This window comes from Typopeltis vanoorti, chromosome 19 (genome assembly GCF_054136105.1).
Source record: "Typopeltis vanoorti isolate ZY-2024b chromosome 19, IOZ_Tvanoo_1.0, whole genome shotgun sequence".
Classification (NCBI taxonomy): domain Eukaryota; kingdom Metazoa; phylum Arthropoda; class Arachnida; order Uropygi; family Thelyphonidae; genus Typopeltis; species Typopeltis vanoorti.
This window is the reverse complement of record NC_143567.1, coordinates 9,719,382-9,739,197: the sequence shown is the minus strand read 5'-3', so window position 1 is coordinate 9,739,197 and position 19,816 is coordinate 9,719,382. Positions and strand designations below refer to the sequence as shown.

The following is a 19,816-nucleotide window of genomic DNA, read 5'->3' as shown; positions in this document are numbered from 1 at the left end:
GGTCACAACCCATAGTTCACTCTCTGAAATTAACATACCTGACTATCTGATATTATTCTGTGTTATTTATTTATTATTATTTATTTATTTTTATTTTTTCAGATTTGCAGAGAAACGGATTCAATCCCAGCTTTCAAAGTGGGTGCGGGGAAGAGTAAAGGTCTTTCATTCCTTTGGACCTGCCATGAAAGAACTTTCATCATTTTTCAAGAATCTTGAGGGAAAGGTACAACTATACAAAGCATTTTCTTGCATTTAAATCTTATGTTTAGGCATTCTTTTAAAAAGTTTAATAGTGTGCAAATTATAGTCTTGGCACAGTATTCATTAGGCAATACTTAGTCATTTATTTTTTTAATATACTTTTTTTTCTTCCCATTTTGAAACAAGTTTTAGGTCAGAATTTTGAAACTTATCAGGCCTCTAATTACGGGTAACCCTCATATAACGTGGATGTTAGATTCCATAGAAATGCCGCGTTATATAAATCGCATTATGCAACTCAGATCACATAGAAAAAGTAGGGTTAGGTTCTGAAATCGTTTTTTTTTTTTTTTTTTAAATATTATATAAACAATGACATATCCAACAAAAGTATTTTTTTATTTAATTCAAGTAATTCGTGTAAGTTAAGAAAACATATAAACTATGAAACAAATACATAGTATAAAATTATAAAAAATTATAAATTGTACGTAAACAAAATAAAGCGTATATTTTAATTGTCATCACTCTCTTCAAAACTAAAATTTCATAGATGTTCTTTATTTACGAGTGGCCGGACGTTGTCATCACTTGATATCTCTTGGATATCATTTGTATAATTCTCATTGCATATTTCGACTGGTTTAGTTATTCAAGAAGTCAGTAATAAGACCTTGCTTACCACTATGCTGCAATCTTTGGCAGAACTTTCCCTGCTATTTGGTTCAACGTCATCTAATAATTGTACCAGTTCCTCCTCATTTAAATCTATTTCCTCATCAATTAATTCACTAATTTCATTTTCAACCATATCGCAGAAGCACTCTAAGTGGCCATTACTATAAAAATAAATATTTTTTTTTACATAAAAAAAAACATTACATATTGTATGTAACTCACCATCAACAATGTTTTTAACAATTGTGTTAATCTCAAGCTGAGCCTGAGATTAACACACTTATGATTTTTAATGCACTTTCCTAACAGAAAATGAAGACAATTTTTTCAACAATAAATATTTTATATGGCAAACAATTGACGTACATGTGTGCTAAAGGCTGTTTACCCTAATATAAATTCGCTACTTATAACTACATATGCAATAGGGCAGTTGCAAATTTAACTAAGATAAAATTTGATTTTTAAGTCACACGTTGAAAAATATATGAAAAGATAAAGATTACTACAATTTCTAGACTGTCTTATATCGAAACTGCGTTCAACAAGGGTTACTACAATTCATAGACCGTGTTATACGAGGGTTACCTGTATTTGGTAAATTTGTGCTGTTGAGTAATAGCTTAAATCACAAAAGTTCTTGAGCACTAAGTTTTATTTTTTTTGAAAATAATTAAAGAATTCCCATTAATTGTCATCAGTCTTTTATACAGGAATTTGAAGAACAGTAAAAGCAGGAAATATTATAGAATTAAAGCAGTTGAAAAAAAAATAAATTTATGTATGTGTGTATATATATATATATATATATATATCAGGTGGGGGTTACATCCATTTTTTTTCCTCTAATTATTAATGATCACCAATAGCTCAGTCAGTAATGTTCATCTCCTTTGGTTTAAAAGACCTGGATTTGAATCCCATCTGGGATATGAACCTTTATAAGGACTTTTCAGGGTATGAATTTGCCAATCTCATTCAGAGATGGAAGTTTTTTTTTTTTCTCCTGCAGAAACTGGCAATAAGAAAACATTCAATAAATTGACTAATATGCTTGCCTCGTTGCCTTAGTTACTTCAGCTGTAATTCAAAACAACCCAGTTCTTTTAATAATTACATGAAGCAGAAATACTTATTTGGTAAGTTCCTAAACAGCTTGATTGATATAATATTGTTAAATCTAGGCACTCTCTCCCTCATTCTGTGGGTAATTTGAGTTTTATTCGATACTGACATTAGGATAAGACAGTGGTTCTTAACCGGTGTTCTGCGAACTGGTTACAAGTGTGCCACCAGTGAAAGATGTAACATGACACAGTTCTGGGTGTAATTGGGTGCTTCGATCCTAACAACTGAAGACTGCTATGTGCATTGACTTCTAAACCAATAGAATATAGTTTATAGGTCAATGGTAGGCTCTATTAAAGGTCGTTATCCTTGCAAAGAAAATAAACCATACTATTATATCTATGCACGGTTTTTGCACAGAGAATCCCTTGTTTCGAAAACATTATTGGCAGTATTAAAACTCGTACTAGACCAAGGTGTAAATATGGTAAATTACATGAAGTCAAGACCTTTAAAAGCACCCCTTTTTTAAAAAAAAACTTTGCATATCAATGGAAGCCAAGTATGAATCTTTGCTCTATTCCGAATTTTAGAATTTAAGAATAAATTATTGGCCTTTTTTCAAAACAAAGGTAGAGATGCTTTGGTAAAATGTCTTCAAAATGATATTTGATGTGCTGAAATGGCAAACTAATTACTTAAATAGCATTAATACAAGTATCCAAGGGGAAAATGAAAATATTTTGACATCCACTGACAAATTGTCATTTTTTCAGAAAAAAAAGTATCTCTTTGAAAAAATCGCATATCAGAAAAAACAATAGATATGTTTCTTCTGCTCCATAATAAAAATGTCGAGGGAATTATTTCCGTTATAACAGAACATTTAACATTACGGAAGAAAAGATTTCAAGTTACTTTCCTTCCTTGGAGGAAGGAAAGTAACTTGTTTCCTTCTTGAGGAATTTTGGATTTTTGCCCAAACAGAATACCATCATCATCAGTTTCTCAATATTAACCAATATAAAAACTGAAAAGTGTGAAAGATTGACTAATATAGACAAAGAGATGAGGGTAGCTGTATCACGTATTAAACTGATGTTGCTGAAATCTGCAAAAGCCGACAAGCTCAAAATAGTGCATTAAAATAAGTTTATGTTTATAAAAGGCAACTCACGAATATTTTTATTGTTAGTTTTATGACCTTCATGCCTTTGATGTTCTCCAAATGTTTCTTATAGTCAAAAGTGATCTGTTACTTTGAAAAGGTTAAGAACCACTGGGATAAGAAAGTAGTAATGCAATCCATAGATATCCTTTAATATTCTTTGAGGATTCTGAAGCTGGATTATACAGCTCAAAGGAACTAAGGAATTGTGTTAGTTGAATAGTTTTTAATACTCAGAACTGCTTTCTGTAATAGTAAATGATTTTGGCATTTATTAGCCAATAATTTGCTTCTGCTTCTGCAGCATATATTCATGTTTAGATGTCAGATTATATGATTAATGGACTTATTTTGTATTTACTGTTTACATTATAATTTTAGTTTTAATTCCAAATTTTGCATCTCTGGGCTTTCAGTGAAACTTGCATATTTTACCTGAGTGTTAAAGCTAGAAACACCAAGTTTTTAAAAGTACCATAAGAGTTTGGATTGACCTTTTCTACACTTGATGAGGAGGCGATAACCAATGTGTGCTGTTTTATTAACCTCACTAAGAGTTAGGATCTATTATTTGATAAAACAACTTGCTGTTATCGTAACTTATAACACTATAAGGATTCATTTTGAGTCCTCTTAATACTGGAGGCCTTTCAACGAAGCTCTTGCTGATTTTATCTTTTTTGCTGTGCTTGCCAAAAAAAAAAAAAAAAAAAAGCAAAACAGAATAATGAAATGTTTTATCCCATATTATCTGTAAAGAGATTGAATAATTTCTGATTTTTATGCAACTTGACTATAATAATTATTTGTAATGGAGTGAAAAAAAAAAAGTAACATATATCTGATTCCAGAATTTTGGCTTGGTATTACAGATGCCTTCATCTGCTGATGGTTTTCATACACCTGACATAAATTCTCCAGTTACTTCTGTACGAAATGTGTCACAATCATCACTGCAAAAGCCATTGACTACCTTCAGAGATTTTTCTCCAAGAGAAAAAAGGTATAATTTTCATCATCTGCCATCTATTCAAATAACAGACAAGGCACTAGAACAGGAAAAAAAGCTTTTACTTTTATGTACATGTTTGTATTTATTTGTGTTTTCATTTATTATAATACAAAATATATAATTACTTTTGAGTGAAATTATTTTTCACTTTGGTGTGTTTTTGGTATTATTAAATATTGTGAGTGAAATGAGCACATCATTAAAATATATATGGATAGGCTGTATTTTAGCTCATTGTTCAGAACATTGAATTAGCTTTTACTCTGAAAGGGTGTTTGTATCTTTAACATCATGATCACAAATTATGATGTTAAGATTTCATTTAGTAAAATTCAGTGCTGTAATAAGCCAAAAGTCACAAAAAATAATATTGTCAGTATGAAATGGACTGTTAAGAAATCTTAATAAAAAGAGTGTATCAAGTAATATAAACATGTTCTAGGCTTTATGTGTTGGACATTGATTTATCATTAATAACACACACACAGTTACACCAGTATAACCTGGTATATATTTTTGTAAGTGAAATTTTAGCTAAGTTCTTGTCTGTTCTCAGTATCAAAACATTATTAGCAAGTACAATAGAATGATCACCAATAACATGCATGTTTCAGTGAAGGAAGAGCTTGATCACAACTATTGTTAATTCTGTAGGAATGAGAGTAAAATGATTATGTGCTGTAAACAAACTCTATAGACAGTGTTCTTAGATGGAAAGATTTAGTTGATATCTTATTTAGAACATTAGGAACTTTTATAAGGGCTTCTAAACAGCTAATAAGTAGGTGATCTCACACAGAAGTAGTAAAGTTTTCCTCTCAGCATTTGGAGTTTTGTCCATCTCATGAAACAAACATGCCATTCAGAGAACACATACTATAAACAGACATAAGACTAGGTAGATAGACTATCATAACATTAATGTAGTTTATATGGAGCCACATTACTAGATTATGATAGGCTATTGAGTACGATGTGTTGAGAACATTGATGCAGCAGGCTAACAAATGTGTGGGATATTTAACAATACTTCTCAGAACTCAGAGGCATTAATATAGTCTCTTCAAGGAAGTGTTTAGGTGGCAGAGCTTCAAAGTTGTCATTGTGTACAGTATTTCCATTAAACCTTTGATCATAAAAATTCACATAATGTACAAGACCTATATTAGATTATGAGGACAGATTGCGAGTATGTGGATTGCAGACTCTGGTTAACAGCAGTAAGAGGGATGATATGATAGAGGTCTATAAACTTTTGAATAGGTGTTATAGGATATCAACTGATGAAATTTTTTGTTATATGGAAGGTGGGGAGAGAACACGGGGACATCCATGGAAGTTAAATTTATTTGCAGTCAAGAAAGGGGTAAAAGCTAGGTTTTTCTCCCAGAGAGCAGTGAGTGAGTGGAATAATTTGCCCTTCTGGGTAATGAGTGCATCTAGTGTGAATGAATTTAAGGGAAAGGTATGATAGCTAAATTGAGTAATTTATAGCCACCCTCAATGAGTCTTTGACTCCACAGAGGTCTCAGATAATAATAATAATAATATTGATCCTGTTAGAACATAACATGGTAGAACATAAGAACAAGCAGTTTGATAGAAACGTGTATGAGGTTGTAGCTCAAGCTGCTCTTCACAACCCAGAAGGGAAGGAAGCTCTCTTGCAAATTGGATTGAAGGGCACCTGTATAAGCAGAGAATATACAAAATGGAGACCTTATGTCTTTTTGAGGAGATAGAAAGTGAAAGATATGGTAAGTTATTTTTCATCTGAACAGATCTAAACAACTTCATAAATTCTACAAAGAAAATAACTTTTAAGGACTACACATAAACTAAACATAAATCATATTTAAATAAGATGACTATTGTAAACTCTCCCAATTCTGAAAGTAATCTTGTTAAACCTTTCATAAAGTTTTATTAATTTAATTTTTTTTTTTAATGCATGGTAATTCCTTCCGTACATGAGTGGTGGTTCAAGCCATGGTACATAGACAGAACTGAGGGGAAAGAAGAAACTTGTTAATTTTATATATATATAAACATAGTTGTACATAACTATTTTCTTGCTTTTGTTTTTATTTGACTAGTTCCATGTGACTGATTAGTGAACTGGATATCATCTCCACTCTTTAGCCAATAGACTATTAGTTCAATTCCCTCTTAGCATGAATGTTAAAAGTATTTAGTGGTAGATGATTTTTGTTGCCTAATATGTGGTCTCGAGATCCAGATCAGAGTTCCATATCAGTAACTCTGGAGTGCCATGCATGGACAAGGGTTACTATCTCCAGTGCTGTTTTTGAACAGCTGGAGATAGTAATCCCTGGGGAAAACAGTGTGTGGGGGTGGGTTGTTTCAAAGAACAGTATGTGAAAACTTATTTTAATAAGTTTGAAGCTGAACTATGTATAAATGTTATTGATGTTGACCTGCAATGCTGTCCATGTTATCACATGTTTAGATGAAAGTGAAGGAATGATGGAGGTCAGTTGAGTGGAGCAGTATCCATGAAATAGTTATAGAAAAGCCATAATGCAGAAAGAAAGTATCAGTGAGAATGTGATGGAGGAGATCTGTGTGAGAGAGGAGGCATCTGTTAATAGATTCTAGAAAGCGCCATTACTATAAAGCTTATCTTTTTTCTATAAAATTAGAGGGGGAGGGGGGGGCTCATGAGAAAACTGTTTTAACAATGTAAGATTTTCATGTCAATATTAAAGGCATCTTCAGTATAATGACAATGGGATACAATTAAAATCAAATTACAAAAGCATTTTAAAAACTTCACCACAGTGTAAGTTAAACAGCAACTGGTCAAAATTCTTAACTATTTAAAAGAAAATATAATTGCATGCATGTGTATGTTAAAAAAAAATAATAATAATAAATTAGATGGATAATACCACCACACAACCTACACCAAACAATTCAATTATAAAGCTGTCACATTATAACCTCACACCTGATGAAATCACTATCCTAAACAAAAGTCTAAACTTTGCAATATCCCCAAAATACATACCAAACAAAGACATTATCAAAATCCAAGCCAAACTAGAAACAGGCCAAAAAAAGAAAGAATATTCCTGAAAATAAACATCTTAAATAGCAAATTAAAAATAAAATTCAACATTACTCCCAAACTACAAAAAGCCCTGATATCGTTAAAAAAAGAAGCCGAATATAATGATCACAAAAGCAGACAAAGGCGACACAGTAGTCATCATAAACAAAACAGATTACCACAACAAAATAACAGCTATTTTAAATGACCAAAACATATACCAGAAAGTCCTAAATGACCCCACCCCATCCTCTTAAAACAAATTAACAACACCCTACACGTTCAAAAAAATCAAAACAAGATAGACAAAATAACAATGAAAAACACAACACCCTGCACCACGCATACCCCTTATATATTCAGACAAATTAAAATCCACATAGGCAGTTATCCAGTACGCCCAATAGTCTCATACAAAAACACCTCATCACCCTTATCGAAATTCATAGCTAAACTACTCAAACCGTTACTTACCAAGTCAAAATCAATGATAAAAAACACAGACTACCTATTCCAAAAAATAAAAAACCTAACTCTATCCCATGAAGACGTCCTCACTTGGATGGAACTTCACTATATGCCAATGTAGATGTCCCCAGAATGTTAGGCATCATACACACACTACTCTCAGGAGACTACACCCTAGGTTCATGAACAAAATTAACACCCAGCAATGTCATAAACCTAATCAAACTATCAATCTCAGCAAACTTCTTTAAATGCAGACAATTAGCTGAATTATTCCTGTCACGTATAGAATCACACCTACTCAGTCCTTCTCCACCCCTGGCATCACCTATTACAGCTGATATGTGGATGACATTCTATGCATTGGAGAACCAACATGCATCATCATCACTTTACAAGCATCCCTTAACAACTTCAACAATAAACTATAATTCACTATAGAAAACATGAAAAATCCATAAATTTTCTAAACCTGACATTAATTAGAACAAAACAACAAAATAGCCTTAAAAATATTCCACAAATCCACACATATCAGAAATTATCTCCACTTTACCTCACACCATCCTTATTCTATTAAAAAATCAGTTATCCTAGCGCAATTTATAAATGCTTACAAGTTTTCAGCTACACATAATTATCTCAATACAGATTTTTAAAAACTGAAATTACCCAATACAACTAATAAATTACACCAACAAAACAGCAAAAACGCATCAAAACAAACTTCCCAACACAAAAAACATCAAACTGCCATACATCCAGAACACATACAAAGCCTCATAAGCACACCGACTGTAAGTTAATGTTCACCATTAACCAAAAATTGGCAACACTTCTTAAACCTACAAACTCTCACACACACACAAAGAAATACTAGAATGCCACAATGTGGTTTACAAATTTCCTTGCCATTTCCATTCCTTGACTGTGATGTCACCTACACAGGTTCTACAATTAGATCTTTATGGGCAAGACTACAGGGACACTTCCATGACTGCAACATACCAATTCCAGAACATTTAAACAATAAAAAAAATGCAACAACCAAAAGAAAAAAAACAGAATACAAAATACAAGAAACACAGAAATAGCAGTCCATGCCCTTGAAGAAGCATACCCCCACAAATTGACAAAGCCATAATAATAGACATAGAGGGAAAATGAAACAATGCTTAGAATATTGGAAATGATAGCCATAAAATGCGACAAAAACTCAATAAACATCCACTGCCCCTACATAATCTCCGAGAGTTGGAATCTCCAAAACATAAAAATTCAGTCACGACTCCAACCAATAGAAAACAATGCAGATACACCAAAGACAAAAACACCAAACCTGCATGACATAGCCTCCACAAGCTCCGAAGACAATGCACTGTCGAAACAGATCACACTCCATTACTCTCACTCCTGATCTTATCCCATCAATCCTTCTCCTTCCTCAAAAATTTCTCTTTCACCTTCCTCCCAAAGAATTTTCTGCCCACCCTTAAAACCTGGGGTTTTAAAATTCATATATCTCTTGCCTCATCAATAATTCTCCATCTCTCTATCCCCACATTTCCAACTCCCCCCCCTTTCTTTCAGTCATACTTCGACAGCAGATAAATGTATATTGCCATACGCCAGATGCCGTTGAATAAGAAGACAACCAGCAACATCCTATAAAAGTATGTCTGAATTATTCTTCCTATATACTCTTCATTCCAGCCTGGTTGGCCAAGTGGTTAGCCTATCCACTCTCTAGCCAAAAGGCTGTGGGTTCGAATCCTGCAAAGGCATGGATGTTTGTGATTGTCTTCTGCCTTCATACATTCATTCACCCTTGTGATTGTCTTCTGCCTTCATACATTCATTCACCCAAGTATAGATGGACTCTCCCAGTATGGACTGCGTCACCATAGGAGTAGTAGACCAAACCTCCTGCAGTGGGTAGAAAAATAGGCTGTTAATTTATTTTAAAATATACTCTTCATATATCTGGCTTTAAAACATCAGTAATGCCCTAAAAATTGAGTCAAAAGCCAATGACATTATAAAAAAGGGGTATACTCCTATCAAAAGTAAGCTAAGTAGCCATATTTAGCCAGTAATATTTCTCATAGAGGGGATAACAGAAGTTCAGTTTACTAGTCAGCCATTCTAGGCTTCCATCTTGTAATGTTATGATCAACAGAGATAAATTAGTTGTTAATGTATCTGGGCATCCTCTCACTTAGGATGAAATTTTTGTATTACCTCAAGTTCATGATTATGCACTTTCTCCAAGAAAATTGCATATTATGGACTTCTTTTTTTCTTCATTTGATTGACTGTGGACTATATTCACTTTCTTCGAGGGCTACCAACAGAGTCCACTTTCAAACTGCCATGATTCTTTTTGAAGCAGAAGTACCTTCTTTAAAAAACCTGTTTTATTTCTAAACTTTCAGATCCATAAGTTTTACTGGTTTGAAAACTGACTATACTATCAGTTTTCAAACCAGTGAAATTTTGATTAATTCTCCTTATGCCACATAAATTTGGACAGTTGGCTTATACCTGTTTTTCTTCTTCTAATATCTATTTCCATTTTTAATTTGCTGTCTGCACTTAAAACTTGTCCCTAAATAGCTGAAATATCTTGTGTTTTATATACTCAGCTCCCACTATAGCAAACTATTAGAGATCACAGAAATGGTGTGCTATAGGAATTTCTTTTAGCAGAGCATTATACTTATGGGGGCTTTGATGAGAAATTTTCACTTCGCTATAGTGAGAGTTGGCGTTTTGTTCTTAATTCACAATGCAGATGTTTTCCAATTTCCTGCCTATTCTCACAATTTGTCTTTTATTGCTGATTTTCATATGAAATTTGTTATTACAAGAGACTCCAAGTAGTTGTGGACTCGAGAGATCACATATCACTTGCACCATGTCATACCTTCTCTTGAATTCATTCACACTGTCTGTACTCACAACCTCCAAAGGTAAGCCATTCCAGTCATGCATCACTTTATGAGAGAAAATTCTAGCTCTCATGCCTTTCTTCATTGCATTCATTCACAACTTCAATGGATCTAAGATCTCCCCATCCTCCATAAAATAAAAAAAATTCTGTGTATTACTATCCTGTACAACCTTTTTGGAAGTTTGTCAGTCTATATCAAATCACCCTTCTTTCTTCTGTTTTCTAGATTCATAATCTGTACTCCACAGTGCTGATCATCTTTCACAGAGCATTTTGCATTGCATTTGCTTTGCATCCTCTCCAATGTATTTGCATCACCTCAGAAACCAGGAAAACAGATTCATCGTCATCATCAAATTCCTAACATACACCCTCCAGGGGTGTACAGGTTTTGATAATGCTACATGAAAAATTTACATCATTTCTAACTTCCTATCTACAATTTTCCTCCAAATCAGTATCAGTCTGTTACTTGTCAAGACTCCAAGATTATCAGATCTTATATTTCTATCGTCTAGGGCACTTTATACCGTATCAATCCACCTATATCTTGGTCTTCCTCTGGGTCGTTTTCCTGCCAACCTGGCAGAGAACACCTGTTTTGCTAATCTTACCTCGCCCATTCTGTTTAAGTGACCATACCACCTGAGATTAGCTCTGCTAACGCATTCCTGGATGCTGACAATGTCATGTTCTTTACTAATATCCTCGTTTTTAATATGATATGGCCATTGATGCCATCTGTTCACGCCTCTAATCTTTCTCAGGACTCTCACATCTACAGTCTCTAGTCTTTGGTCAAGTGTTTTACTTCTGACCCAGCTATCAGATCCATAAGTTAAAACTGGTTTGAACACTGTCTTGTATACAGCTAATTTAGTGTTCCGACTAATTTCTTTCGTATTCCATATGAATTTATTCAATTGACTTCCTACCATACCAGCTTTGTTGATTCTGTTGTCTATTTCCATATTTAATTTGCCATCTTCGGTAAAAATCATGCCTAAGTAGCTGAAATGTTTTACTTGTTCCACAGGTTCCCCGTTCACAACACAGTTGACATTTTCAACAATTCTACTATTTTCATCGTCTTTGTCTTTTTATTGCTGACCTTCATACCCTATCTATTACAATAGTTATTCAATTTAGTCAGGGTATTTTGCAAACTTGTAGCGGATTTATTTTGAAGTAAAACATTGTCAGCATAAAGCAAAGAGCTGATATTAACATCTCCAATTCTGATATCATGTTTAATACCACTTTCCTTCATAATGTGATCCATATAGATAATGAATAACAGAGGGGATAATGTACATCCTTGTGTGACACCAGATTTAACATTAAACCATCTTCCTGTACTTCCTTCAATTCTAACTGCTGACTTACAACTCAAATAAAGACTAAGTATTGCTTGATATAATGCCCCATTGACACCATATAACTGTAGCGTATTGAATAGCTTCTCTCTTGGCACCTTGTCATATGCCTTTCCAGAACGACAAAACTTAAATACAGATCTTTGTTATATTCCCATGCTTTCTCAACTATTTGTCTTAAAGTGAAGATCTGATCCTGATAGCCTCTATTTGACCTGAATCCAGCTTGTTCTTCACCAAGCTTTTCTTCCACAATTCTTCTCAACCGTTTCTCAAGTATACTGGCATAAAGCTTGCCCGGAACACTCAGTAAGGAAATACCTCTGTAATTCTCTCATTCAGTTTTATTTCCCTTTTTATATATTGGTACTATTTTAGCTCTACTCCAGTCATCAAGAATTGATCCCTCTGTCCAGACCTGAACTATGCAGTGCAGACTTTTATACCACCATACTTCAGCATTTCTGGTCGAATATCATTAACTCCTGCTGCCTTTCCACATTTCAAGCCTTTAATGGCATTTTTTACTTCAATTATGGATATGTATTCTTGACTGTATACCTGTTGATTCTTTTTTACCGATGTGCTATTACTGCTTTATACGGCTTTTTTGCTATAAGAGCCTCGTGTGATTAGCTAAGATTCGATTTACGGCCTACAATTTTTCAATATATGACCAAAAAGTCGTCTGTGTACATCTTTTTTCGTGTGTTCTAGGCCAATTGCACCGCTCTGCATAGGAACACTACTTGCGTCGTCTTGTAGTTGTGCAACCTTCACATAGCACATAATTCATCCCAGCCTTCTGTAAACATGCTCATGAGTAGATGCATTTAGTGATCAGTTCAGTGTTGTGCACTTCCTAGGCGGATCCAGAAGAAATTTGTTAATCATTTTTTCAGAGTATCCATTTTGTTTAAAGATAAGAGTGCGGTAATTTATTTCTTTTTGTAGTTCATCTGGTTCATTCAAGAGAGAGCGTGCTCTGTGTTCTAAGGTTTTTGTGGTGGAAAATGATGAGAAAGATTATGCAGATATCTATTGGTATGATTAGGTTTTCTGTATATAGAGATTTTTTACACTCCTAGGCAGTGCACAATAGAAACTATTAATTTTAAAGGTAGCATCTCCATTCCATACATTAGCACAGTCTCTAAAAAATTAGCTAAAGTCCTTAAAAAATACAATATCAGTACATTCTTCACTACACTTCCTAAAATCTGTTCTCTAATCAGCCATCCAAAGCCTACTCATCACAACCTAAAATATCCAAGTGTATATAAATTATGGTGCGATTGCAATAGCCCTTATTTTGGACAAACTAACAAAGCTATTGAACAACGTATAGAAGAGCATAAGGGAGACATCTCTTACAAAAGATCTCATGCAACTGCGTTATCCAGTCATGTTCTTTTTTCAAATAATCCTAATGATGATCAACAAAGCCACTCCGTTTGCTGGGATAGATCAGAAAATATTTTTCGCTGTGATGAGTTTGAGAGAAAAATTGTAGAATCAAGGGAAATCCTGCTGAACCCTGTCCACTTAAACAACCATTTAAGTTATAACATCCCAGATAGCCATGCTGCAGTTATTCAATATTGGCATTCACGTGAGCCTGCACGCACACTTGCAATAAACAATGGCACGCCTGTTAGAACAACTTGAAAAAATACGTTTTTTATGTATCAATTATGTGTGGCAATTTTTACCTATTATTTCCAGTTTTTTTTAGATACCTATTATTTCCAGTTTTTTTTCAATGTTTATTACTATTCTTTTCCTTTATGAATACCTGAGAAAGGCTGTTATAAGCCGAAACTAGTTGTATTATCTCGTTAAGATCTTTATAAGTTATCTCGGTTTTTAAGTCATTAAATCTATGTTTTAAAAATATATATATATATATTGAATAGAGTTGTAGATAAGCTACATCCCTGTCTGACACCCTGATTTATTTCAATCTCTTCTGTTAATTTATTACCTAACTGTAACTGTATTTTTGTATCTTTATATAAACATTGTATAGCTTGTACCAAATGCTATTCTCTGTGTATTTTATCAAAAGCTTTCTCGTAATGTATAAAGGCCATGCGTTTCTCTAAATTAAATTCTCATCTTTTTTTTCAATTTGACAGTCCTTTGGAGCTCATGTCAGTCCATTGTCTAAGGCAGTGGTTCTTAACCGGTGTTCCCCGGAACACTTGTGTCCTGTGAACTGGTGATAAGTGTTCCACCGGTGAAATGTCACATGACATCTTTCAAAAACATTACTGGCAATATTAAAACCTGTACCACATCAAGTTGTAAACATGATAAATTTCATCAAGTCGAGATCTTTAAAAGCTTGCCTTTTTTTAAAAAAAGTTTGCTTATGTATGGAAGCCAAGCACAAATCTTTGCTTTTGCACGCTGAAATAAGATGGTTATTTCAGTGTGCAAAGCCTGATTTCTTCATCTAGCACATTCCAGAGAAAGATGAATTCTGAAATGTGCTAGATGAAGAAATCAGGGAACCGGAAGAAAACGAGATGGTGATTGTCGGAGGAGACTTGAACGGACACACAGGGAGACAGAATAGGGACTGTGAAAGGGTACATTGTGGCCATGGAGTGGAAGTGATGAACCAGAAAGGAAAGTGGATTTTGGACTTTGCAGTAGCGTTTGATCTGGCAATTGTGAACTTCTTCTGTAAGAGGGAAGAGCATTTGATAACATTTAAAAGTGGCTACAATAGTTCACAGATTGACTACATTTTGACTAGAAGAAAACATCTTAAGGCAGTAACAAATTGTAAAGTAATCCCAACAGATCAAGTGGTGCAGCAACACCAACTCTGTGTGCAGACTTTGAAATAAAATCAAAGATAAGAACCTTTAGAAGCCATGGGTGGAAGAAAATTAAGTGGTTTCACTTAAAAGAAGTGAGTGTGAGGAACTGCTTTAGGGAGACAGTGTTAGAGAGGATTTCAGATGGACTAGAAAGTGTACAAGACTGGTGGAGATGTAATTCTAAGCTGTGCAATTGAGGTGCTTGTTGAAACATCCGGCAAGATTACAGAGCAGAAGGAGGGGTGGTGATGGAATAATGATGTACAAGAAGCAGTGACGGCTAAGAGGAAGGCAAAGCAGAAGTGGGACGAGTCAAGAGTGGAAGAGGACAGAGAGAAAAAGCGAGAAGCCAAGAGAGTTGTTGCACAGGCGAAGGCCATGGCATATCAAGACCTTTATGATCAATTAGAAACAAAGGAAGAACAGAGAAAGATTTATCGATTGGCAAAATGTAGAAATAAGGCTTCAAAGGACATCATACATGTGAGGCAGATCAGAGACGCTGAAGGAAGAATATTATGGAGGGATGTGTACATAAGAAACAATAGAGAATATACCTTGAGGGACTTTTGAATGAGGAAAATGCGAGGACTCACGGAGAAGATGAGCAGCCCTCTGAGGGAATGGTGCAGAACATCAGTAGAGTGGAAGTGAAGGAGGCCATGAAGAGGATGAAGAATAGAAAATTGGTGGGCAGAGACAGGATTCCAGTGGAGGCATGGAAGCTTTGGGGGAAGAGAGAATTGACCTGCTGTGGGATCTGTTCATGAAAGTTTGCCAACAGAAAAATATACCCAAGGAATGGAGGATAAGCACTCTTGTCCCCATCAACAAGGGTAAAGGGGATGCACAAGGCTGTAACAATTACAGAGGAATAAAGTTGATGTCCCACAGAGTGAAAATCCTAGAAAGGGTTCTTGATGGAAGACTGAGGAAGGAGGTGGAGATTGCAAAGGAGCAATTTGGCTTCATGCCTGGTCGATTGGCCACAGATACTATCTTTGGGCTATGACAGATGATGGAAAAATTTTGAGAGAAGCAACGGGATCTACATCTGGTATTTATTGATCTGGAGAAAGCATATGATAGAGTGCCAAGGCAAGAAGTCTGAGGGAGAAGAAGGTACCAGAGAAATATGTCAGGATGGTACAGGAGATGTACAGAAATGTGAAATCAAGTGTTTGAACCTGCCTGGGAGTGACAAAGTTTTCCAGTGACAGTTGGCTTGCATCAAGGGTCTACATTAAGTCCGTTTCTGTTTAATATTTTGATGGAGGTGGCGACAGAGGAAGTGAGAGAAGACGTGCCTTGGACTATGTTGTATGCAGATGACATCGTGCTGTGTGCAGAATCAAGAGAAGAAGTGGCAGGCAAACTGGAAAGTACTGGAAGATAGAGGTATGAGACAGAGCAGAAGTAAGACATAGTATATGTGTTGCAAAGTGGATGGCAGTCAGGAGACAGATCCGGAGCTGGAAGGAAATGTTATCAGGAAGATAAGTGACTTTAGATACTTAGGTTCATCAATGAAAGGGGATGGTGAGGCTGAGAAGGAAGTGGGATGCAGGATGGAGGAACTGGAGAGAGATGGCTGGAGTGCTATGTGATAAGAGGGTGCCGATCAATCTAAAAGGCAAAATTTACAGGACAGTAGCGAGACGAACTATGACATATGCTTTGGAAACTGTGGCCCTGAGGAAAAATAACATCAGCAGGATGGAGGTAGCGGAGATGAGAATGCTTAGGTGGATGTGCAGTGTGACCAGAAAGGATCATCTGAGAAATGACTATGTAAGGGGAATGGTGAAAGTTATGAACTTAGGAGCAAAGTTACAGGAGGCAAGGTTGAGATGGTTTGGTCATGTGATGAGGAGGGAGGAAGAGTATGTGGGAAGAAACGTCATGCAGATTGATGTTCAGGGGAAGTGCCGACGGTCAAAGAAGAGATGGAGGGAGATCGTGGAGGAGGACTTCATGATGAAGAACTTGGATGTGGCTACAGCCCAAGACAGGAAGTTGTGGAGGAGACTCGCCACAAACAGCGACCCTACTTAAGTGGGAAAAGCTGCAGAAGAAGAAGAACATAAGTATCCAAAGTATGAAAATATTTTGACATCCACTGACAAATTGTCAGCTTTTCAGAAAAAAGTATCTCTTTGGACAAACCGCATATGAAAAAATATATATACAGTAGATATGTTTCCTTCGCTCCATAATAAAAAATATCGAGGGAATTATTTCCATTATAACAGAACATTTAACAATATTGTAAGAAAAGATTTCTTATTTTCCTTCCTTAAATACACACAATCATGACTGATACGACATCCATTTGGCACAATTAATACATCGAGTTGTTAATTTTCATTACAAGAAGAAGAATAATTAGTTACCTTGTCAACAGGATCGTACTCTAAAAATGAAATTCTCTGAAATATCTCTTGAAGAATTTTAGATTTTTGTCCAAGACCCAGCACTCTCCACAAGGACACTGAAAATTTTGTTACAGTTTTCAACATCATATTTGTGTGAGTTCGGTTTCTCAATATTGACCAATATAAAAACTAAAATGCGTGTATTAGACCTGATATTGCTGAAATCTGCAAAAGCCGGAGTAAAACTCGCACTCATGATGAATGGTAAAGCTGGTGAAAGTCTTGATCATTACGCAGAATGAACGCTCGCTGAAATTAACTCATAGCTCTTTTTTGCAATGCCGATGACCTATTATACTGTAGTATATGATCTAACTAGAAAATTATATTTGCTTTCAAACACTAATGTTGTACTTGTTCTCTCACTTCGGGCACATTTTAAAAAAAAATGGATACTACTCAGCGGAAACTTTGCTAAAAGAAGTCCTAAGCGTCATCTGCTTCCGTTGTTACGACTGCCGTGCCTCCTCGCCACCAGTACACAGTTTAAAGAGAATTCGCAAGTCTTCGTGACAAAAATCCTTACAACTCCCTTTGGGGGAAGCACATCCATCACAGGCGTGTCGATGTTGCATCTAAAAGAAAACTCAGGCAAGTAATTGACTCTAAAATACAAGAAATGAGGTGAGAGCTTTATGGTGCGATGCAGCTCCCACAAACAAACAAAACAAAAAAACTATATAATCATCATTAACTAAACATCAAGAAAATATATAATCATTATTAAGAAACAAGCCAATAACATTAATTAATTATATCAGTTTTTAATCTGGAAAGGGCATCGGCGTTACCATGACGACTACCCTTTCTATATGTAATGGTCATATTATAACGTTGTAGGGCTAAATCCCATTGGGACAACTTGGCACCATGAGGGGCACATTTAGTTAGATAGGTCAGAGGGTTATGATCTGAAATTACCTGTATTTCAGCACCAAATACCCATGTGTCAAACTTTTTCAATGCCTCCAAGATGCAAAAAGCTTCCCTTTCAATGGTTGACCATTTCATTTGACAGGAATTTAGTTTCTTACTGAAGAAAGCAATGGGCAATTCTTTTCTTTGTTCGTTGTTTTGAGCTAAGCATGCGCCAATTGCTTTTGCTGATGCATCCGTATACAACTGGAACGGCTTGTCGAGATCTGGAGTATGCAAAGAAGGCATTTTTATAAGCTCTTCTTTGAGTTTCGTAAAAGCTTCATCAGCATCAGTAGTCCAAAGAATATTGTTTGGGACACTTTTCTTAGATTTGTCAGTGGTAATACAATTTGGGAGAATCGTGGTATGTAGTCATGGTAGTAGCTAGCCAGCCCAAGTAGACTTCTTACTTCCTTCTTTGTCGCTGGTGTCGCTAAACCTTTTATAACCTCGACTTTTATAACCTTCTCTGGGTCCGGGGAATGTTGACTGGATCCAGTCAAATGACCTAGGAACTTCACTTGATTTTTCCCGAATTCGCATTTTTCTAGGTTTACTGTTAAACCCACCTCTCTTAATGTTTTGAAGATTTCATCTATATGGGTGAGATGTTCAGACCATGTTTTAGAAAATATAGCCAAATCGTCGATATAAGATTGGCAGTATGCCTTATGAGGAGCTAGTGCTTTATCCAATGATTTTTGGAATGTACTTCCACGTTCTTCATTCCAAACGGTAAGATGTTCCATTGATGGTGACCAGAATGTGTCACGAATGCAGTGAAGGGCTTTGCTTCCTTTTCCATAGGGATTTGCCAATATCCCTTGGTGAGGTCAACTACAGTGATAAATCTTGCTTGTCCTACCTCAAATAATAAATCTCTAGCTATTTTCATTGGATAAGCATCTGGAATAGTAAAACTATTTAGCAATCTAAAGTCAATGCATAGTCTGACACTTCCATTTTTCTTAGCCACACAAACCACGGGATGAGCCCATTCACTGACACTTGGCTCAATGAGACCCATATCTAACAGTTCTTTGACTTGTCGATCTACTTCCTTTTGTAGAGTGATTGGCACCCTATAGGGTTTGAGTCTCTTAGGGGAACAGTTCTCTGTAACTTTGATGGAGTGTCCGTCAACTTTGGCATGACCAGGTTTGGAACTAAAAACATCTGCATATTTCTGGAGGATGTCAAAAAGTTCTTGTTTTTGTTCTCCCATCAAGAGAGCTTTCATATCCTCAAGGTGTTTCCTAATATCTTCGACTGATTTATTCATCTTGTCAGCAGGTGCATAGTGGAGTGTTCCGAAATCTTCATCTAGCTCGAAAACTAGACTGACATGATTAATTCTTTGAATATATGATCGAAGCTTATTTATGTGGAGCTCCCTGATACTTCCATCCTTCATCTTAACCTTCGCAGAATGTGGTCTAGTAAGTTGGACGACTGTAGCAGGTCTTGTCCAAGTATTTAGAAGCTTATGAGAGGATGAAGGTAACAATACTAAAACCTTTTCACCAACAATGAAGGATTTTTCTTTGGAACGAAGATTATATCTCGAGGAGTATTGTTCTTGAGACCCTTTGGCGTTCTCGGATGCAATTTCATGAGCTTTTCTTAGATTTT

General features: G+C 35.5%; 1 protein-coding gene across 1 annotated transcript in view; it reads left to right on the top strand.

Moving 5' to 3' along the window:
* LOC150095845 (regulator of telomere elongation helicase 1 homolog) overlaps nucleotides 1-19,816 on the top strand; it is a 332,736-nt gene that overhangs the window by 185,497 nt on the left and 127,423 nt on the right. Inside the window, exons 12-13 of the mRNA XM_090409544.1 lie at nucleotides 103-226; nucleotides 3,970-4,121. Coding sequence (XP_090265670.1) covers nucleotides 103-226; nucleotides 3,970-4,121 — 276 coding nt within the window. The remainder of the gene's footprint in view (nucleotides 1-102; nucleotides 227-3,969; nucleotides 4,122-19,816) is intronic.